The 24,478-nt window shown below is 37.9% G+C and overlaps 1 protein-coding gene across 4 annotated transcripts in view; it reads left to right on the forward strand.

The window, feature by feature from the left end:
* Positions 1–24,478, forward strand: part of FMN1 (formin 1) — a 200,199-nt gene that overhangs the window by 9,820 nt on the left and 165,901 nt on the right. For all 4 annotated transcript variants that reach the window (XM_074584990.1, XM_074584992.1, XM_074584991.1 and 1 more), the window contains exon 2: positions 7,646–9,651. In XM_074584990.1, coding sequence (XP_074441091.1) covers positions 7,749–9,651 — 1,903 coding nt within the window. In that variant the 5' untranslated portion in view covers positions 7,646–7,748. The remainder of the gene's footprint in view (positions 1–7,645; positions 9,652–24,478) is intronic.

Genomic DNA, 24,478 nt, shown 5'->3' on the forward strand with positions numbered 1-24,478 from the left:
ACTTTTTCCTGATGCCCAGCCTAAACCTACCCTGCTGCAGCTTGAAGCCATTCCCTCTTGTTCTATCACTAATTACCTGGGAGAAGAGACCAGCACCAACCTCTCTACAGTGTCCTTTCAAGTAGCTGTAGAGAGTGATGAGGTCTCCCCTCAGCCTCCTCTTCCTCAAACTAAACAGTCCCAGCTCCTTCAATCGCTCCTCATAAGATTTATTCTCCAGGCCCTTCACCAGCTTCGTTGCCCTCCTCTGCACTCGCTCCAGCACCTCAATATCTCTCTCGTATTGAGGTGCCCAGAACTGGACACAATACTCAAGGTGTGGCCTCACTAGTGCTGAGTACAGGGGGACAATCACCTCCCTCCTTCTACTGGTCACACTATTTCTAATACAAGCCAGGATGCCATTGGCCCTCTTGGCCACCTGGGCACACTGCTGGATCATGTTCAGCCGCGTGTCCGTTAGAACCCCCAGGTCCTTTTCTGCCAGGCAGCTCTCCAGCCACACTTCCCCAAGCCTGTAGCGATGCATGGGGTTGTTGTGGCCCAAGTGCAGGACCCGGCGCTTCGCCTTGTTGAAGCTCATACCGTTAGCGTTGGCCCATTGGTCCAATCTATCCAAGTCTCTCTGCAGAGCCTCCCTATCCTCCTGTAGATCAACACTCCCGCTTAGCTTCGTGCCATCTGCAAACTTGCTGATGATACACTCTATGGCCTTATCAAGGTCATCAATAAAGATGTTGAACACAAATGGTCCCAACACCGAGCCCTGAGGGACACCACTTGTGACCGGCCGCCAGCTGGATTTAACTCCATTGACCACCACTCTTTGGGACCGTCCATCCAGCCAGTGCTTGATCATACGCTCATCCAGGCCATGAGCCGCCAGTTTTCCCATAAGAATTCTATGGGGGACAGTGTGAAATGCTTTTCGAAAGTCTAGGTAGACAATGTCCACAGCCTTTCCCTCATCCAATAATCGGGTCATCTTGTCATAGAAGGAGATCAGGTTCATCAGGCAGGATCTGCCTTTCATACACCCATGCTGACTAGGCCTGATCCCCTGCTTGTCCATTATATGACTTCTAATGGCACTCAAGATGATCTGCTCCATGACTTTCCCTACTACCGAGGTCAGACTGACAAATATTTTAGATAAAATATAGATAAATTTTAGATAAAATATAGATAATATAAAGCCTATAATTATCACACATTTCAAGATAATGGTTCTCCATAATCTTTTGTATATTTTCTTCTTTTGTTAATAAACAGCGATGAGTTGTTGGTTGTAGAATGTGAAGAGAGTCATAAAAATCATTGTATTAACAAAATTGGGAAAACTCCAATACATTTTCATGGTGTAGAGGTCATGGGCAAAGAGTTGGGCTCTTATTTGTGTGTTACTGTAAGGGATTTCAATGAGATACTTAGTTTAACTGTAGGACAGGTAAAATATTCTGTGAACTCTGAGATGGATTAAGTGACAAAATTTAATAGAAAATCTAAAAGTGCATGTTATCTGGAGATTGTATTTCCTTTTCATATGTGTTTCATCTATTCTCATCCATGTTATGGTGTTTGTAATATAGAAAAGGTTCTTTTCTCAGATCATTACCCTATGTCCATTTCTTTGATTCCTGTTGTGTAGACCATTTCTGCTGCCACCAAGTGATTTACCAAAGCTGTGGCCTCAGACAAATCAAAAGATTCTGCCTACTATAATTTCCTACAGATCTGAAATGAAGTCTTATATTTGCATACCTTTTAATTGTAAGCAACAGGAAAGTTTCTTACAGAACATTAAAATCTGTCCTTCCTGCCTACAGTCAAGGCTGATCTAGCAGAAAGAAGTTCTTCATGCTGGTCCTGCCTAAACTAACACATGTTGCTGCAGAAGTGGTACTCTCTTAAAGCTATATTGGCTCATTTCTGTGACTGTTGAAAGAAAGACGGAGGATTATTTGGCACAATATTTTGCTGGAAGTAGGGCCAAAGATTGATATGGTAACAGATATATTCTTTTGAGTTAGTTTTGGGTATCTGGAATTTTTTTTCAATTTGCAGAAAGACGGGCATGCTAGAGGAGCACTTACAGGAGCATCTTACATTGTTTAGATGGAATATTGGTTTATCACTAGGCTTAGAAAACAGGGGTAGTGATTTGACTGCTCAAAGTTTTGTATTTGAGAAGTTTCAAGCACATATCACCATCTCCAGAAATCTTTGATTGACTTCTGGCATTTGAAGACTGAAAGAGTGTTTTCCTCACTTTGATGCCCATTTTAACATCTCCTTCCCTCTTCATTTTTCTGTCTTCTCCTTTGAGTTTCTGTTTTCTGTCATTCCGTCTTTCAAATACAAAAGCATATCAGAAAGGAGTCAGCATTAAAACATGGATTTTAAAGAGTATATATATTTTTATTTATTTATTTATTTTAGTTTATAGCTGATAGTTGATTTTAAATAGGGATTGCGACACAAAATATCAAGAGAAACATTTTTACAGCGAGCATGGTTCTGGAAACCTTTTTTTCCTTTTTTAGGATCATGTTTCTACTGTAAAATGTAAGCTATTAACACAAGGACATATCAGAATTTTTATTGCAGGAATACTGCGGAGAGCTAAGCTGTTGTATAAGCAACCGATATTAAGAAATGCACTGAACAAGAAACATCAGTTTCAAGGATATCATTGACATTATATACGTCTCATTCTAAGTCTTTGGAAATACAGGTTTCTAAAGATACCCTTATGATATTTATTACCCTTTAAGGTACCTTTTTAAATTTTTCTGCTTTTACAATAGAAATTTGTTTTAAATTCCCTGTTCCTTAGTTGAAAGCCTTATAAAGCTTCTCCCCCGCCCCGCCATGTGGCTTTTGCAAATGGTTTACTAACATGTTAGTGGAAATGAGTGGAACTAGTTGGAAGTAGAACTACATGGTTCTAACAGGGAAAAATATCATTTATGTCTGGCATTTAACTTAGATAAATTGTATTGGAGGTCACTAGACTGAAATCATAGGAGCAAAAATCTGAATAAAGGGACTTTTTTGGTAATAGTACAACTGAAAATATTTATCAGGAATTGTGACATTTTGTAATGAAGAAGGTCACTGTTTTAAAAATACTTTTGTCACTTTGGAAACTAAACTATTAGTGAAGTCAGTACTTTACATATAATTCTAGTTTTGCAGTCTAGGGTTTTTTTAAACAATTTTTGAGACCAAGTGGTATGATTAATATATGTATTTTATGCTTGTTTTCCAACCTGACCAGTAAATATAATATAAAATTTAAGTATAAATGGTGAGCATTAGTTCTAAACCCCAAAGTGACATCATTGCTTTTTTCTGTCTTCTCTGCATTAAAAAGGTAAGATGCTTATTTACAGCTATTTGAAATGAGACAGTGGTCTATAAAGTACCAGAAACAAGTATAGGGCAGTTTGGCTTCTGAGAATGTATTTGTTTCTCGTGAGGCATCCTCATATTATTCAGTCCATCCAAAAACTTTTAAAAACAATTTTAATTAACTTTACATGCCATGTGTAGACTATCTTTTTGTTAAGTTATGGTTTTAGATTTCAAGACATTTAGATTTCCTTATCTTCAGACCACAGAGATAGTGTATTCAGGGAGCTGGGTTTCAGATTACTTTCTTTCGTGGACTTGGTCCTGCGTTGGATTAATTTGAACAGAATGACATAGTCAAAGATTGTAAAAGATCCAAGGCATTTTAACATGCTTTTCTGGTTATTTCCATTTTATTTATCTATTTGTTTGTATAGTTACTACATTTTGCATTTATGCTTAAAAAATTGCTTTTGGTATACAAAGCTCTGCATTGTGGATTAACTTAATGACTTTCAACCTTATGTTCTGTGTTATTTCTTTATGTTTCATCTGAATTTGTTGGCAAGACTCTTAATATGCTTTAATACTTCCCTTGTGCCATTGCATGAGATCTGAAATTTAATGAAGTAGTTCTCTGTCTGGCATAGAGTCTGTTTCATATTCCTTAACAACTCTTTGCTAGTGTAGTTCAGTAATTGTGAAGCTGAGAAGAGCAGTATTTTGAACTACCATTGCTAACAGTATGCAGTATTGTCCAAACTGTTACACAAATAATTAAAAAATAAATACCCCAATTTTGATTATTTTTTTTGTCACAAGTAAATATAACGTAGACTTAAGTTCAAAAGTTCTTTTTGTTATGAATTCTTTTATTTATGTCTAAGCTGCTGCAAGGAGCTGTAACATTTTGACTTCACAAAGACATCATCACTTCTTATCTCTCTAATGATAACATTTGTAGGTCAAATGATAATTTGAAAGAACCTCAGAGAAACATGGGAGTTTAAGCAAGAGAAGAAAATGATGGAGTTTGTCACTAAACAAATATTATTGCAGTTTCATTTCAATTTCTTCTAGCTTGTGATGTGGATCCTTCTGCCCACATTTTTACGACCTTTCCTCTACCATGCTTTTTCTGTTTTGATCTGTTAATTAGCTAGATAACACAGCACAGAAAGTTAACCATAGCATACTCAGGAACAGATTGCCACCTAATAACAGATATTGGGAGAGCTGGAAAAGTAAGGAGTTCCAATTGTTGCTTACTTAAAGATCAGGGAAAGGAAGAAGACCGTCTGTCATGGTGAGCAGCAAATAATGTGTCCTGATGGAAAGAAGGAACTGCAGCAATGGACACCTGGCTTTCTAAGAGCACGTTTTGACCAGCAAAATGTGTTGGCCCTAGACTTTGTCACAAGTCTGTGACATTTTTTGTTGTTGTTAAACTTAAAAAACAAAAAGCAATCAAAAAAACCACAAAAAACCCACCAAAACCCAAAAACCAAACCAAACCAAAAAACCCCAAAACCACAACAATCCAGCAGCAGAGCTTGATTCAGAGCTCAGATTAGATTAGGGAAGCTGCATGTGTTTTGGGAGGGGCACAGCCTAGCAAATTTGTGTGGCAGAGGCAAGGGCTAGCTAGTTCTCTCCTTTACACGTATATTCTTTTGTCCAAAAAAATAATGTATGCATGCTAACAAGAGGACTCTTCAGAATTGAGCGGTGTTGCACCTGATGATATCATAGATGTAATTTGAGGATATTAAATTTGATCATAATGTTTGGGTCTGTAGTTTCCATGATGCTATTTCCTTGTAGTCACTTAATCATATTTCAGTGGGAAAATGCCATGCCAGTTGAGGTGAAACAGAGAACATATAAAATAATTCAGAGTAATTTAACACTAAGTTTTTTTCCTAGATAAGACTATGAAATACACAAAATACAGACTGTCTCATTTCATGTATTAAAAAGCAATTCCCTTTCTTTTTATCGCTCCTTTCCTTTTATTATTTTCTAAATCAAATGCATTGACAAATACTTTGATCTGATGCATTGTCTTCCTTAAGTCAATACCAAGCATAGATTGGGAGTCCTTGAGATATCCATCCTCACTTTAGCTAGGTTTTTCCCAGTTACCTATTCTTTCTTCTTCCTAGTTTAACAGCTGTATGTTGCCAGTAGACCAAAATATGGACTGTGCCATGCATTTCCCTGCCTAGTAACTCCCTGGAAATTCTGGTTCTCAGTAAAGTTCTCCTCTAAGTAAAAACAGACTCAGCATGCATTAGCTGGGACTGCTGAGCATTCATTTATGGAAATGTCCACAAGTTAACTGGCTCATATTTGATGGAGCTCACCACAGTAGGTTACTTGAGGGGCAATTTGGTGCTACGGCTAAGGTGATGTACAGGCAAACTGCTACCATAATGGGCTGGGTGAAGAGTGAGTAGGTTCAAGACTGCTCCTGTGATGAAAAAATGTTCTTTGATGGTTGTTATTTCTGTATGCAGAACCACTCTTGGTTGCATATGCCAGTGACACACCCTGTGGCTGCACAATCACTCAGTTCTACTCTAGGAAAGCAGCAGGCACGCACAGCTGGAGACAAGGAAGACTGGAAGTGAGGCTGTTCTTTTTGGCCGTTCTCAGCCTTGTCCATATTTCAAACTCCAAACTCAGACAATAAGTTAAAACAAGAATACAAGGAGAAACACTATGGCATAATTTTCTCAGAAACACTTATAGGTCTATGAAACGACAAGCCAGTCTTCAACAGAAGTACTGACTAAAGGTTTTGCACCTTTCCTACCCCCTCCTATACTTGCATGGGATTCTGATTTATGACACTTAACTGTTGACTGCTGGTGAACAGAATTAAAAAGCTGACCTGTCTGTCTCTGATGGAAGATTGTTCTTACCCTTAGTCTCTCTCCTTAGGATCTATCTTCTGTCTTCAAGGATTATGTGTGCACATTAAGAGTTCTGCTGGCATAAAGAGGGATACTGCTTGAAGTAAAGAGAGAGTTTGAAACTATTTAAATAATATTATAAACAGATGCAATGCTTTAACAAAATTTAGGTCAAAATCACCACAATAAATGATATTTTGGGTAAATGCTGCTTGCTTCTTACAGTTAGAATTTGCTAATTACTTATGATAAGTTATTAGCATCGTTTTATACCTGACTATCTGCATAACAGAAACCGATACAATACTTGTATATTGAAAAATTATGTAAAACTGTGACATGGTAATATGACAGCTTCCTTTTAGTTATTGTTGCCTGAGGGTAAGTTTGACTGTTTTGAAATGATGGAAAGTTCTGCTGTATTTATGCACTGAAAGTTGAAAATGGAAATTTGTGCATTTTTCAACAATGATAAACCTTGGAGCAGGTGCTCTCCAGCTTTGTGTGCTGCTGGATTTGCTGCTGAGCTTTAGGTCTTTCCCTGATCTTTATGCATTTCCTAGTGACTGCAGACTTCTCCACTGTAGTTGTGGTAGCAGAGTTCCTCCTGGATTAAAAGCCAATTTAGTGCTCAAAAGGAGTAAACTAACTTCTATCATGATGTGTCAAAAGAATGTAAATATAACCAATCTGTAGCAAGAAAATACAATGCGATGCAAAGAAAAAGAAATAACAACGCTCAATAAATCTGCCTGTAGTAGTACAATTACAGTATTGCATGTTGAATCAAAATAGATTTGTACAGTACCTATATGCTAACCAAGTAAACAGAAGCTTTTTTTTTCTTCTTGCAAGTTTTCTTGATGTCATGGCAGTTTCACAGATAAATACGAGAAGAAAATGTTCAGCCTTTTTTATTTTTTAAATGTTTTCTGGTGAATAAAGCAGCGACAGCTAATTACATTGTGATGGTGTTACGTTGCTCGTTGTGCTGAACTGAGTAAAAAAGAAACACACATGCTTGAGTGGTTCTTTTGACTAAATGTTCAACAGCAAGTTAACTTTTAACAGAGAAAGGGCAATAGGTTCCAGGATTAAAAAGTAAATTCTGTTTGAAATGGGTGTTTTAGTGAACATCTTGTGACCTTATGGAACATTGACTGAGAACCCTGGAGACAGAGGAATGATGTATGAGAGAAGGATTATGACTCCAACTATGAGTGTTAGCAATGTCATCCTTTTTGGGTCGGATTTTTCAAGGTAAAAGATTTACATCAGAAAATATTGAGAGAAGATTGTGCTTCTGCAGGCTTGTTATTTGTCAGTAAATTTGCCATAATCAAGTTTGACAGGCTTCTCTCTATTTTTTCCAGGAGACAATACTGTTGCTGAAGATTAGTCAGATGCCTTCCGTCCATTCCCTGCCTCACATGCTGTCATGCAAGCTTTGAAACACTTAGGACATAATTTAAAAGAATGACTAATTTGGCAAGCATAATGGAAGGCACGCATACTATCCTTCAATTGCACAAACCCATTATGGAGCTTTGTTACGTCAGCTTTTACCTTCCAGGGGGAAAAGTCAGAGGATTTACTTACAAGGGCTGTGTAACTCTGGATAGAAGCAGTAAACGTTTTTGTAGCTGCTATCAAGTAAGGGAGAGGTTAGAGATGGAGCTGAGAGAACAGCCATATGAAAACTTTGGAGGTATTACTTTCAAGCAAACTACCACAAAAGACATTCTGATTGAACTGTACAAACTAACTGCTGAAAAGGAAAAACTGTTATCCAGTCTTCTGAGATCACATCATATTCTGGGCCTTAACACAGGACATCAGGAGGGAAAGCGACAGGATGTTTCTGGAGTCCCGAAACTTAAAGGTGATGATTACTCCAGTTTTACACATCAGCAGGAGTTCTTTCTGGATTCCACAAAAAGAAACAATTTGAATCACAAAAAAATGAGGAAATACAAATGGAAAGAGAGCTTTGAGGAGTTCAGACACCGGAAAGGGGGAAAAAAAATATATGAACAACATCTTTCTTTACTAAGTGCACAAGACATGCAACTGGAAAATAAGAAGATGCTCCCCACAAGATTTCCTACCAGGAGTTTTCCCAGTTCCTTTTCTGCCTCCAGTTGGCTAACAGTGAGAGGTAAGGATGATTTACCCGTAGACAATAGTACACAACCAGAAAGGTGGATAGAAAAGTGGCATTCTCTTGAGACCAACCAAGCTGTGAAACTAGATGCTGACTTACCAAGTTCTAGCTCAAAAGGCAACAATGACGTGGTTGCAGTTGAACTAGTGGATAATGGAGAATGCATTCCTGAAGTTGTGAAGGTACAACGAAGTATCAGTTTGGCAAAGTCATCTCAGGACAAACTTGAGACGTTAAGTAAATCTGCAGTTGCTGAAAGCTTGAAAAGTGGCAAGTATACTGAGCCGGTATGCAAGGAGAAGCCAGGAATCACAGTCGTTGCAGAAGAACAGGATTCAGAAGCTTGTATTAAAACAGTTGCCAACTCCCCTGCAGAGTCTTTACCTGATATTCACAGGGCTAAAGAAACCATTTCTCCTGTTCCCACAACAGTACATAACGAGTTCATATCAAGAACTGATGTATACTCCGTAGATGAAGCTGCTGGAAACTCTAAAAACACCGTGCTGCAAGAAAAGGAGCAAGACTGCTCTGGTTTGCAGTACAAAGCAGAGAGAGTGCACATTAGCGATGAGTCATGCAACCTTGTGGGAGCAGTCAATAAAGCTCTTCTGAAAGTTAAACGGAGCGACAGTTTAGATGAAGCTGCAGAATGGAAGAGACTACAACAAATTACAAGAGTAGACAGAAACCTGCCAGGCTCAATATATGAGAAAAGAACCACGGTATCCCGGGGAAGCAGCAAGCATTTATTTTTGAACCTGCCTGTAAGTGAAAGTCCTGATATTTCTCAGGCAAGCAATAATTTTAAACTGGAAGAGAAAAGGCTGCATTCACCCTCGTTAGTAGCAGTGAGTAATGTTTTTAGTAACTCATATCCGCTATCTAATACACACAAACAAATGTCACCTATTCCTTCTCCGTTATCTTCGAGACTGCCTAGCCCGCAGCTGCATCATCGGATTCTCCCGTTACCAACACAGAACACTGAGGATGAATCTATGTTCAGTGACTATGGCAGTGGGAGACACGGTGCTATAAACCTCTCTTTCAGTGATTTGGAGCCACAGTTTTATCTGAAGTTTTCTGAACCTGGAGAATTGGGATTTGCTGCCAGACAACCAGGCCTACATCAGAATGCAACTGCAGGGCATTTTGAAAAGCGCGCTGTACAGGAAAAATTAACTACTCGGACACAGCAGAATTTCTGTCCAGGTCAGTCCTATTTCATACATTTTTACACTAACAGAATTGACCAACCATGAAAGTATTCTAGAGGTTTTTTAATACTAGCCTTGGCAATGAAAGTATTTCTCCCTACTTCAGGACTGAGTGAAAAGTTATTGAATTTTTTAACCAAAAGTTATAGATATATAAGATTTTCTTTCACATGCATTTTTTTATGTCAGCTTATATTCAGTCCAGTTGTTACTGAATGACCTCTTAACCAAAGTTAATTAAATATTTTTCTATATGAAATAAAAAAAAAAGTTACATGCTTATTTTCCTGCTTTTCCTGTGCTGTGTTCTAGTCTGCCAAAATGTTATAATGATATTTATTATCCAAATATTCTTTTTAGTTTGTTTGGCTTAACTGATAGAATATTGTCTGGGCAAGCTAATTTACATTGCCTTAAGTATAGTACTGGTGCTTTGACCATTTAGCTACAAGACGTTGATGTAAATTCTGTAACAACAAAAGGATTCTTTGTGAAAGCATTGCATGCAGGAGTCATGTTACAGTGTGCTTGAGTACAGCGTATGGGTTTATAAAGATACAATGCGAATATAAAAATGCATAAATATATGGCATACTGAATAACCATCTTTGTTAGGTAGATCATCAGCATCTATACCCTTCATTTTTTCTCTAAGAAACGGGAAGGCTGGAGGACCTAATTCTATAGTGGTCTAAGTGTGGCTTAGAGTGGTCCCTATGTGTTATAGGGACGTCTGACAGTGCAAAGTGACATGATTTCCCTTTAAAAGGGAAAGAGGTGCTAATTTGCAGCCTTATCACTATTAATTTATCACTATAATTTTCTATAGTCTCAAATGAAAATGGAAACTAGAAAAAAATATGGAAAAAACACGTTTATATCTGTATTTCTTAGTACTTACCTAGACTTGAGCCTCTTGTGTGACACATTCCCACTCTCACCCCTGCTTCCCTTTGAAGTGCATTTGGGTCTCTTGCCATACCTTTGGCTGATTCAGCTCACTGAAATGGCACAAAAATATTCTCTCTTTTTTTTTTCTTTTTTTTTTTTTTATGTGGGGGGTCGGGGCAGGGGGTAGTCTGCCATTGTAGTTACCTAAACTGCCTCGCAGGGTGGCCCAATGAGTGACTACCAGAGCTGGTACAAGATGAGTTACAAGATTCTGCTGTTTAAACCAGGGAGAAAGACATGGGTGTAAGGAAAGGGGGTTTCCACAAGGGGAGGCGTGTAGGGATGTCAAACCATTACCTTAGCCAAAGGGTGCTGAATACTGCCTATGAGGGCATTTATGTCTGCTACTTCTAGAAGTTGCTTTAGTTCCACTCAAAACTAAAACAAATTTGTAGTGTTGTTTGATGAGGTGACAGAGCTGATGCAGACACTCATTAGTAGCAAAAAAGATGGGTGCTATTCTCTTATTCTTTCATTCCTTTCCTGGTTCCTGTTGTGCTGTATTATCCTACCTCTCATCCCTTCTTGTACTCATTGTACCTTTTGGTGAGCTGGTTTAGCTCACAAAACCAGTAGAAAATTTCACCCCTTTGTAAGACTAATGTGGCACAGCCAATCTTTTTCTCCCCAGTTTGCATTATTTTTTTTTTTAATTAGTTTATCATTTAGGATCATTGGATGTGGAACTGTACCTATTCTGCTGAGCTCTCGTACTGGTTTTGCCTGGGACAGAGTTAATTTTCTTCATAGTAGCTTGTATGGTGCTATGTTTCGGATTTGTGGTGAAAATGGTGTTGATAACACACTAATGTTCTAGCTTGTGTTGAGCAGTGTTGGCACAGCATCAATTCCTTCTCTTTCTCACTCTGCCCCCCCGGTGAATAGATTGGGGAGCGCGCAATAGGCTGGGAGGGGACACAACTGGGCAGATGACCCAAACTAACTAAAGAGATATTCCCAGCCATATAACATCTTGGTCAGCAATATAAGCATAAAGAGAAGGCTTTAGGGGGTTACCCATCTTTTGCTCAGGAACTGTCAGGGCATTGGTCTACCCATGGGAGGCAGCGAGTGATTGCTTTTGCAGCACTTGTTTTGTTTTGTTTTCTTCCCTCTTCTTCCACTTATCCTCCACTTATTATATAATTTTTGTTTGTTTGTTTATTCATTTGTTCCTTTTATCTTGACCCCCACGCTTTCTCATTTTTATTTTTCCTTTCTTCTTCCCCCGTCCCACTTGAGGGGGAGAGAGGAGCGCAGTGAGTGAGCGACTGTGTGGTGCTTATCTGCCCACTGGCCTAAACCCACAACAGCTCTATAAGAAACAAAACAAAACATATCCACACAAATAGCATCTGTTGGCTGACAATCCTGGCTATTAAGCAGAAACATCTTTGTGGAGAGAACAAAGTGCAGACGAAACAAGACCCTAGTTCTTGTTTACAGTTATCTTGGAACATTACTACAGATAGAAAACATCACTGCAACTTTCTGAAAGATGTAATACTATTCTGGTTTTGGGGGTGGGTTTTTTTCATTTTCATTTTCATGTATGATTGCATGCCATCATTATTACTGGTGTGTTAGAAAATCTGTAACTTTAAGGAAAAGTTTCCTGCTTTGCTGGCATATGTAACACTGTAGGTATGTCTCTGGATCTGGGATAATATGACTTTCCATTTTGTTCTGAACCGGGGTGGAATCATTCTTCTTGATGGAACTCTGGGCATACCACTCTTCTGTAAACTGACATAAGTAATAACTAACTGACTATAGTGCAGTGGGGCAAATGATGTATCTCTAAATGTAGGCAATGTAAGCAATGCTAAGATTTACAGTTTTAAATTTGCAGTCCTGGTTTGAGCCTTATCAGATTCCTTCCATGTGTGAAGAGCAAAATTAAGACTATTGTTCAGATTCACCCTTAATGGGGTGCTATTGTGAAATTATTGCTTTCAAATCTAGTCTGTTATTAAATTGTGTAGGTATCTATAATGAATCTAATAATTATGGAGAATTTTGGTCGACTCTTTACCAGTCAGGTTGGTTGAAGGATTCATTTTATGTCAAAAATGCTGGTATTATGAATGGCTTTTCAGTTATATTATTGTCACAGATTGCACTACTTCATACTGCAAAACATTTGGAGCCTTTTATTACCTGTGTAACTTTGTATTTGGAAAATTTCATGAATGGGTTAAAATATTTTAATTTATTAGTTTAAATGATGAATTGGACTCACCATACAGCTCTACACATACTTTTCATTCTCTTTTCTGATTGTTTTAAATCATGATTCTTCACTCTGTTTCTGGATAATTGGAGGATATTCCTGTAGTCAAAACTGAAACATTTAGCTAAGGGAGAATGCCTTTATTTCTGTACTTGCACTTTTTCTGCAATTTCAGTTTCTTTACAGCAAATATTTATGGCACAAATCTCATAGCTTTAGTACACAAAGGTCTATCAGTAATTCACAGTTTTCTGGATCTTCCTGTTGAGGTGCAACTGCTGGGCATGGGAACAGGCCACGGCTTTTATCTTAGCAAGTTAATAGTTAACTCGGAAGAATTTATAGTTCAACAATAATTATTTAGTAATTTTCTCTGTAAGTGGGACTGGGAATTAACATTCCTATATTTGCGTGTAATAGTTCCATTTGAATTATCAAAATTCTATAGAATTATTTAGAATAAAATATGGCTTTCAAGAAATAAGCTGTTCAGCTTCAAGCAGCAAAACCAAAAGTCAAACACTAAACTTCCTCATAAAAAGGCATTTATTAAATCCTCAGAAACATACCTCCTGCATTTCTGTAGGAAGTTCTTTCTGCTCTAACATAAAATACATTACGCTTTTGTAGCCCTGAAGAAGCCAAGCTTGCTTTGGAAATATCCTCAATATATCTGAATGCCTGTCTCAGCGAAGGATTTTCTGAGACCTTTTAGTTCCTGACTGTGCTTCTCCCTCAAGTTGTTCACAGTGGTAGAAAAAACTAGGGAGGAAATTTTCAGAGCCGTTTTATTTAATTAGTATAGATTGACAGCAATATGCTGTTTTACTAAGCATTACCTGAAAGAGGAGGAAGATTAGTGATATTTTTAGCAGTTATTGAAGTGAATTTGATTCAGAGCAGGAAACTTAAAAATAAAAATCTCTGTTTATGACAAAGCCTCTATGACTTACAGCAAGTCAGCCAAGACATCCCATTATTCCAGGGCAGTGACCGGTGACTGTGCTTTGAGTCAGGATGAGACTAGGATGGGTCATTCACCACACTTTCGGTTTTATATATTAGTGATGCTGTGGAAAACGAAAAAAATAAAAACCTGGTGAGGGGGAATGGTGAAAGCCAGAAGGAGAATAAATGAGAAGAATGGCGTTACCCTACCTGCCAAGCCAATGAAGATTGCTCCTTTTTTGATATCTAGTAGTTGTGAAAGAAGAATATATCCAACAAACACACAAATCCAAAGTTAGTAGGACTGTACACAAACTGAAACTAATGTGGGATAGAACTGAAATGATTAAGGCTTCTGCCAGGTAAAATGGCTGACCGTATGGCCTGAAAGGGGCAGGTCTAATCTCTTATTATCTTCCCTTCTCCCAGCAAATATCTCTTCCCTCACTATCCCTCCCCTTCTTTGGAACAACTTTGTTATTTTTCTTGCTTTTTGGTAATTCGAGTCAGATCACTAAGCAAGTTGTAATCTGAGCCAGCAAGGAGAGAGTTGAGTAGCCTTTGCTGGTTCAGTGAGCTGAACGGTTCACTAGTGGTCTGATGAAAACCAAAGCTAGGGAGAGGGAGCTCATGAAAGTGTCTTGCCAGGAGGCAGAAAGGACAAGTGAGCAAGACCACCCCTGCTGGCAGCACGGAATCATTAGATCTTCAAAACCTCAGTCGTATCCCAAAACTGGAAGCCAGGAGACTGGCTGGGACTGGCTAAAACAGACGTTGGGAGTGGGAGACAAGAGGTGAATGAAGTTGGATGACGATGCGGAGAGACTGTGATCTTTTAAGTGGGTGGTATTAACAGTGAAGCAGGAAGAACAAGGGAGGGTGGACGATCAAGAAGGGTGAACATGGATGGATGACTGCGTAGGGAGTGGGGACCTGGCCAGGATGGAGAATAGGAATGGAGTATAAGAAAACAAGTGCAGCATGGCAGATCAGAGTTGAGAGAATTGATTTGGGGGAGGGGGGAAATGTGGAAATGTGCAAAAGGATCTGTAACAATTAGACTGTACGTCATGGTTGTAAACCTAACAGTTTTACAGTTTTGCTGATGATCCATGAAATCAGTGTGTAATACCATATGGAATTTTGGAGATGCAGGGAAGGGAAGGGAGGAAGAAAAAGAAACACGAGGTAAAGGGGTTTGGTTTTAAAGTCTGAGAAGTTATAATGCTTATTTTGATGAAGGGAAGGCATCTTAACTGCTGGAAGACGTTACTGAATACGATCCTTCATATTATTTCTCAAATCATTTTGTTTAATGGGCTAGTAAGATATATACCCAAGAGTTCCTCGTAGTGTATGCTGGACCTAATTGTAGCTGTGCCTATCCCTGCTGATTAGTAGGTGGAGAATGTTGTGTTTTCTTGTTACTGCCAATGCGAATTTCATGGCAGCAGTTCACTTTCCATTAGGAAGAATTGAAAATGAGCATTCTGGCAATTTTTTGTGGTTCTCAAAAATTATGCACTGCCATTTGAAAACATGCCAACTGCTAATGGCTATCTCTGGGAGATCCATTTTACAGTCTTAAAATATGATAAAGGTACTTCAACCCATAAAGAACTGTTTACTATAATATGGATAAATACTTGAATAAGTATTATTCTTAAATTGGTCTAAGATTGTGAATCCTCATGTTTTAGTCCTCAAAGGTTTTTAATGGAATGAAAAGCACAAAATTATATTTTTATTTCAGTACTTCACTTGCTGGTGGCTGGAGGAACAGTTTTTATAACTGTATTATCATCAATCACAAAAAATTAATTTATCACAGTGCCAGTGCTAGAAGACTTGTAATTGAAACATAGGATACAGGCAACATTTTAGCCTAGATATTTAAGGAAGGTAGCAAAAATAATGAATATGGAGTTACTATTTGAATTTTATTTTGTCTATTCCTAACTTACTAACTCTTTAAGCTGAAAAGAGACAAATAAAGTCAGTTAAGAGAAATCCAATAATAATACTTTATGATGTGTTCCTGAACCATGGTTTTGGAAAACGAAGTTTCATATAAACAAAACTCTGTTTGAAGGCTCTTAAAACAGGAGACAGATGATATTATATTGTTTTTGATGTTCCTTTTATAAGGAAGGGAAGGGTTTATAAATACCTTCTGTAATTGAAGTGGTTCAGAGAATTGCTAATTAGCATTTTAAAAGCACTATAGCGTTCTGTCCATAACAAGTATGCATTTCATGAGGTAAGTTTGCATATAGATCACATGGAAACATGATGCATAGTTTCTCACAGGTAATTCACATGAAAGTAGTATACATGAGTGTGTTGCGTCACTAAAAACAGCCTATTCAGAGTGCATGTTCTTTGAAGATGCTATAAAAGAGTTAAGAATTAAGAGACTGGGGTAAGAACAGAATTACATTAAAAAAGCAAAAAGAAGTAATCACAGAATCTCAGAATCATTTAGGTTGGAAGGGACTTCTTTAGATCATCTTGTCGAACCCTCTGCTCAAGCAGGGGCACCTAGAGCAGGTTGCCCAGGCCTGTGTCCAGTAGGGTTTTGAATTTCTCCAAGGATGGTAACTGAACAACCTCTCTAGGCAACCCATGTCCGTGCTTGGGCACTCTGACAATAAAAGAGTGTTTTCTTACGTTCAGGTGAAATTACATACATTTTAATTTATGCCCATGACACTGTTAGCCTTTCTTTTTGCTGCACGGGGTCCCTTGCTGGCTCATGTTCAACTTGCTGGCCACCAGGACACCAAGGTCCTTTTCTGCAAAGGTACTTTCCAGCCGATTGGCCCCCAGTATGTACTGGTGCATGGGGTTATTCCTCCTCAGGTGCAGAAGTTTGCACTTCCCCTTGTTGAACTTCATGAGGTTCTTGTCAGCTCGTTTCTCCAGCCTGCAGAGGTCCCTCTGGATGGCAGCAAAGACCCTCTGGTGTGTCAGCTGCTCCTTCCAGTTTTTTCCGATCAGCAGACTTGCTAAGGGTGCACTCTATCCCTTTGTCTGAGTCAATAATGAAGATATTGAACAGTATGGGCTCCAGTATTGAGTGCTGGGATACACCACTAGTTTGTTGCCTAGTTTCAACCACTAGTTTCAACAGGAATTAGTGCCACTGATTACAACCCTACGGGCCTAGTTGTTCAGCCAGTTTTTAATCCATCTCAGTGTCCACTTACCTAATGCATACTTTGTCAGCTTGTCTACAATGATGGTATGGGAGACAATGTCAAAGGCTTTACTAAAGTAAAGGTAAACAACATACACTGTTCTCACCTTGTCCACCAAGCTAATCATCTCATTGTAGAAGGCAATGAGGTTGATCAGGCATGATTTCCCTTTTGTAAACGCATGCTGACTATTCCTGATCACCTTCATGTGTTTGAAGATGCTTCCCAGGAGGATTTTCTCCATCACCTTCCCAGGGACTGAGGTGACAATGACTGGCCTGTAGTTCCTTGGATCTTTGTTCTTGAAGATAAGGGTGATATTTGCTATCTTTCAGTCTTCAGGAACCTCTGCCAATTGCCATGACAATTCAAGGACAATAAAGAGTGGCCTCATAATGACAATAGCCAGCTCCCATGGCACTTGTGGGTGCAACCTGTTTGGCCCTGTGGATTTATGCACATCCAGTTTGTTCAAATGCTCCCTAACTTAATCCTCCTCCATTGAGGGTAAGTTTTCGTTGTTGCAGAGTTTCCCTCTGATCTCAGGAGCCCGCAATTTCTGAAGGCAGATTTTACTGGTAAAGACCGAGGTGAAGGCGGCATTGAGTATTTTGGTCTTCTTTATGTCATTTGTCACCAGTTCCCCTCCTCTGTTCATCAGTTATTTAATTGACAATTTTTCGTGGTTTTCCAAACTTGAGTAGTCTTATCACAGTTTTTCTAAACAAAGAGCATACTCAAAAGCACACCAAGTTTATAAGATTAATTATGATAGTGATGTTCAAAAGTTTGGAATCCAAACTTGGGTCATATAAATCCTGTCAGTCTATTTTTAATATTTAAAGTTATTGCCTTCCTTTTCTGACTATGAAATGAATCTGTAGATTACAACTGGATGAATAATGAAATTTTCTGTTAAATCTATTAGTGTCTTAATAGAACCAATGTAATTCAGTGCTATACACACTTGTGGGGTAGCAGTCATGAGTTCTATATTCCCTCAGTCTTTTTCCTGTGGATTATCATCTCAGCAAAATTCAGTTACCATTTCAGTGTTGTCAATACCATTAACTTCTGTTCCAAACTTGTTTCTTTTTGTCCAGTCTAAAACCTTCATGTGTCTCTAATATCTTATGGGAATTATGTTACCTAAAGACTCAGTATGGCTAAAATGGAGAGTTAGGTCTGCAGTAGGTTCAGGTCTGCAGTATCTTTCCAGATATTTGCTTTCTGAATCCTAGTAACACAACTATTCTGACTGCGACTTAGGTCTGTAAGATAGATATCCTCTTTGATATGGATTTCTGTTGCTCCTTCTGTAGACAGTTGTAGGCTGTATCTAAATTTTCCAGTTAAGTCTGCATGTCCTTTCTGAATACGTAATCTTGCAGTTTGCTAATAATATGTTCAACTAAAAGCATAGTCAGTATATAGCTCTTTAATGGATCTTTGTTTTCCTGTTATATTCAATGCAGTTACTTATCATACAGTCTGTTATGATTTCCTTCAAGGACATCATCGTACATTCCATTCTCTATTGAGTCTTATGACACATGGTAACGGTAAATCATAATTAATACTTCTTCCCAGTGAACCCACTATTTATTTTTTTTTCATAGTAGTATAAGCAACATCAGGCAATGCTGCATTGAAACTGTAGTTTTATAGCAGTTTGAAATGAATGTGGACAGGACTGGAAGTTCAAAACAAAGTTTCTGAGTTAAAAAGACCCTCTGAAGACTGACCTTGATAGATGCTGTGAACAAATAGCTCCTGTTTTAGTTGAATGACTTCCCAGCATGACACACTTTAGCAACAGTTATATTTTCATCTCTCTCTAACATGTGACTTTTCAGTCAAAGGCAATCAGTGAGGGGAAACCAAGTGAATTAAATTGGAATGAAAAACCAGAGACAGCTTAATGTTTTATCCTGGTCATAGATTAACAATTTTCTGTTTCATGGGAGGGAGAAAAGGCCAAAAATATTCACACTGGTTTACAGTTTGTGCACTCAGTTTAAGAGACTTACTGTAATGAAATGGACTTCTCTTTTCATCAGTATAAAAAGAATTTCTCGAAGTAAAATACTGGCATAATGTGGAAGTTGTCATTTATTAAATCTGTATGGATTCTGTTGCCCATTTAAAACAAGACGATAGGAATGGTTCAGCTGACACTTTTCTTGATGGATCAGGATGATATATAAGCTGAGATCAAATTCAAATATTTACCTCTGTAAGTATAAATTAATAATGTATATAGCAATTTTAAAAAGCTATCATAGCTATTCTTTGGTATTTTGTCTCTGAAAAAGTGACATTGCACCAAATCCAACTTGTAAAAGTGGTGAAAAATTTCTGCATATTCCCTGCTAAAAATGTACTTTAAAATATATGCAATGAAAATGGAAAAAAGATGCGATTTATGTGTTTGTGATACACAATATATGATTTGTGGTACATGATCTAATGATTTTGGTTTGGATAATTTAAAACTACAAAGATTAAGAGTATAACTGATGAACGGTTTAGCTAATGTGACCATGTTTACTCTCATTTCTCTTTAGTATGTTGGAACATTAAGCTGGGAAAACTGTGTGTACTAAAAAAGACTGACTTTATGGAAAAAGGATTCTGGGTTTCTATTGTGGTTTCTGTATTTGTATTTCTACCTTATGAGTAGGAAACATTTCCTGACTCTTATCCCCTGTAAATTGGAACCTCTTACCTCACCAAAACCACTAAATATTTATGAATAGAAAACAATTCTTATTATGTGTACAAACTGAAGTAGATTGGTTCTTGTTCTTTAAGCCTCAGTGTTTCTGTTACAGAAACATCAGTAAAAATAACAAAAATATAGTACAGAGGAGTCTGGCCAATAACAAATTATTACTTCTTACTTCTATGAATACATGAACTTACTAATTATTTTTGAGGGAGAAGTTACAGAAAGGCTAAAACTGGTTGTTCCCATTCCTTTTACCTGCTAACACTTGACGTTTTTCAGCAGGTAGAAGCAGCCCTCACCGCCCCAGGAGGCCCTGCCAGCCGGAGGGGCACACCCTCAGTTCCCAGCTTTAGCTGTTATTATCTGCAAAATACCAGGTGCTTCTGTGTGACCTAAGATGTTAATCACGCTTACCCCATATATATAATTTGTATATGGGATCTGGTTCGCATTATCAGTGTATTTATAACAAATAGCTTGATTTCCATGTCCAGAGAAACTGAACGCTGCAGCAACTAAGGCTGGACTTGTCTAAAAGCTGCAGATATTTTCTTGAGCATATTATGGTGAATTAGGAGTATTTGTCAGCAGGTCATTCCAAGTTCTTTGGGGCAATTACTAAAAAAATGGCTTCGCTTATTTTATGCAGCACTGAGGTCAGTGTTTTTGCAGACCCTTGACTAGCATTTTTTTAACGTATACTTGAGTCTGACAGTGTTGTTATAAAAGCGAAATCTAAAGCTTTGTTTAGCCCTTTGGAGAGGGTAAAAGGTTTGGTTTTTTCTTCCCTGTGTTAATTTTATTTAACTTAAGACATATATATAACCTGTAAAGGTGCTGGCATTGAGCCATTTAATCTCACAATAATTAAAATCTAGAGTTTCTTCTAGAGTATATATTCCTGTCAGTAATGTCAGTAATGCAGTTGTCAATATGTTGTAAACTTGAGCAAATGTTTACTAATTTCTGATTCTTCAAAATGAGATTTGTTTTGTCTTAAGAAATAGAAGTAGTTAAGTAAGAAAAATATATTGAAAACCTTATTAAAATAAAAACTATTCAGTTTTGGAGAGTATATATTTTTAAATAAATGTATATTAAAATGAAGTTATAGTTATGCATAACTTTTAAATAGCCATTACAGTTTAAACTTGAGCAAATATTTTATATGCTAATTATACTAATTCATGCCAGTCAGGTTTTTTTCTTCCTTTTGGAAGATGCCAGCTTGCCAGCTTTTATGGAAGTAAAACTAAAAAAAAAAAAAAAAACAAAAAACCCCAAACATAAAAAACACCCAAAACAAACAAAAAAAACCTACCCCAATTTTTTTTTGTTTTTTAAATCAGCCACATGGCAACCTTTTGAAAATTGTTTTCTAGGTGAATAATAAAACCCAGCTAATATACCAAGAAAAAAAGACCAGCTTTAACTGGTAATACATCTGCATAGGCAGACTAGTCTTGTCTAAGATCTAGGTATTTCTATATAATGCTTTTGTACCCTAATTTCCTCTCATATACTTCTTTTGTGGGATATGGATCTAATAATTTTTGTACTAGTTTGCTAAAACAGATTATTCTTTAAATCTGAAATATAGTGAAACAATAGTTTTAAACATTATGAGTAAGATAAATACCATCATATAAATTCACAGGAACGATTTGCACCTTAATTTTTTGGGATTAATTCGTATTCCACTTTTATACTTATTTATGCAAATTATACTTAATTATGCAAAAATGAAAGATGTTTGTCATCCAAAGGTGGAAAGAAAAATGTTAGCACATACTTCTTCAGTTTTTCACTCTTACTTTTTAGCTTTCAGTCTTCTATCTTGTCATCTAATTTATAATCTGAAAGGCAGTGTTCCATTTCAATATTTTTATTGTATTTTTCCAAGTCATGAAAAAAAAGATATTCCTAATTTTGTTGTTTAGTTTGACAGTGTTAATCCATCCTGAGGGGTTTTTCTCCAGTCTATGGATTAGAAAAAGAGGCCAAGCCTAATTAGCCCAAAGAGCCATATTTTTCATCTCATCAGGCATTGAATGTTTGTCCTGTCCTTTTTATCAAGGTGGTTGGATAACTTTGCAACCTAGTCAAAAGATTTGTTTCCATTCTATTGAGATTTTGATGGCCATTAAGAACTTTGAGTTTAAAGACTTTGTTTAAAGGTTAGGAAAAAATGGGCTACAGTTTAAAACTTTCAGATTTCCAGGATGACATGAATTTAGCGAGAGGTAAACTCTTTTGTTAAAGAGCTACCTTTGTGATAGTTAAGTCTAGTGAGATTACGTTCTTCTGTAACAGCTCCAAAATTAAATGGTTTTTATCCAGAAGTGGTAGCAGTCTTTTTTTTTTTTTTTTTTTTAAATTAAATTAAATAGGGGTTTTTTTCCTGTCTTCTGTGGTAGTTCTGGCCATACTCATTTACTTTCAAGTCCTACTTTTTTTCCCCTCTGCATAATCGTATTTCGGTTTGAGTAATACAGATGCTTTGTATGAGAGCAGTCACGTAGGTGTGTTTGCATTGCATGTCTGGTCCATGTTAGCAACCCACTGCTTTTCCAGTTTGGTCTATGAAACTTGCTGGATGGATACTCATGCAGTTCAAAAAGTAGCTTGAGCTTGAACAATTCTTGCATAGTTACAGTTGCTAAGATATGTCTGCACGGACTTCATACATCTGTCAAAATCTTCACAGCAGGGCTGGCATTACACAGCTTCTCTCACCCCAATAAGTTACAGTCACTCCACCCTTGTGGCACAGAGCAAGGACCTTAAGCTTTTTTCATGTGGGTTAGGTGTGACTATAGGCTCAAAGGGTATTTCAGGCTACAAACAAGGCTGTGACATAGCCTGGGCTTGAGGCATTAATAATGTGGATGGTCAATGAGACAGAACATAAAAGCAGGTTCAATTAACTTTGTAAAGTAAGTTGCAGCTCTGTCATCACAGGGTTGATTTCTCTTATGTGTAACTCTCATTGAAATTGATGTTAAATGTGCAAATTGGGCTGACAGCTGGGTGTTCCAGCGGAACAAATGAAAGGTTTCTTGGAATTTAGGTCTGCTTTAGCAGCTTTGGCTGCTAAAAACAACATCTAATGATACTAATATTTAAACAGTCATGGCTTTGAATAATCATGGAAATATTTCCACCCATCCTCGTGGTGATGTGTTCATGAACCAGCTGTATAGCATACTGCTCCATTTTCTTGCTCAGCAATGCACTAGCAGCCCAGAAATCCAATCGTATCCTGGGCTGCATCAGGAGAAGCGTGGCCAGCAGGTTGAGGGAGGTGATTCTCGCCTTCTACACCACTCTCATGAGACCCCACCTGGAGTACCACATCCAATTCTGGAGCCCCTACTACAAGAGAGATATGGACGTGCTGGAACGTCTCCAGAGAAGGGCCACGAGGATGATCAGAGGGCTGGAGCACCTCTCCTATAAGGACAGACTGAGGGAGTTGGGGTTGTTCAGTCTGGAGAAAAGAAGGCTCTGAGGAGACCTTATAGTGGCCTACCAGTATCTTAAGGGGGCCTACAAGAAAGCTGGTGAGGGACTTTTTAGGATGTCGGGAAATGGTAGGACTAGAGGGAATGGATTAAAACTAGAGATGGGTCGATTCAGATTGGACGTTAGGAAGAAGTTCTTCACCATGAGGATGGTGAGACACCGGAACAGGTTGCCTAGAGAGGTGGTGGAAGCCCCATCCCTGGAAGTTTTTAAGGCCAGGCTGGATGGGGCTCTGAGCAACCTGATCTAGTGGGAGGTGTCCCAGCCCATGGCAGGGGGGTTGGAACTAGATGATCTTTAAGGTCCCTTCCTACCCTGACAATTCTGTGATTCTATGAATTATCCTTAGTACCCTCTCACAGCTCCTTCTTCACTTCTGCTTTATTCCTTTTATTTTTCTCCTTCACGTGACTTAAGCTTTCCTACCTGTACCTTTTGAAAGAAGAAAGCTCATACTTAGCTTGTTCACAAGAAATGATCTCTGCCACCCATTTCAATACCCTGGGCAATTACCTGTAAAATCACTTGACAAATGAAAGGAAGGAATTTTGAATTACTATTACCTCCTTGTTCCACAAGATCTTTGGAATAGATGCAAAAGGGTGCAGAATGGAAAAAGCACTAGATGCCCCTAGGGTGTCTGAGGCACAGGCATAGAGCTGGCAAATCTGACCCGGAATGATCCACACCTTTGTGGACTGGGGTAAATTAATTTCAGCAACTAACATTCATTTAGGCAGCTAAATCCCAATAATTGTATTGTAAATAATGTGACAGCTTTTTATTGCAGCAATGTTGTTAACTTTCATCAAGCCAAATTCATCAAAATTGGATTTGTTCCTTCGGAAAGAAAATATTTAAAAAAAAAATCATAATCCAAATTCTGTTCTAGAATCTCAGCACACATTTTGGTACTTTGTAGTCTGTCATTGTTCATTGTTCTAAAAATTGAACTCTATTTAATTCTGTGGGCTTTCTTCTGGGAACTACCTGTACTTCCGTATTACATTTCTAGTTAAGTATAATTCCGTCATTGTCTCTGTGTCAGTGTAGTAAGGCACTTCATTTGACTTTTAACCATAAAACTTAACGGACTATGTTGGCATTTTCTGGAAAATGATTTTATGGTCCTCGGTCCACTGAAATAGTATCCCCTTTTTTTTTTCATCCTAGTAGGAAATTTGATGAAGTGAAACTAATTGTAGTTCTTGGTGACACAAGTATGGAGCTCAGG

The sequence above is a fragment of the Larus michahellis genome, chromosome 4, assembly GCF_964199755.1.
Source record: "Larus michahellis chromosome 4, bLarMic1.1, whole genome shotgun sequence".
Lineage (NCBI taxonomy): Eukaryota > Metazoa > Chordata > Aves > Charadriiformes > Laridae > Larus > Larus michahellis.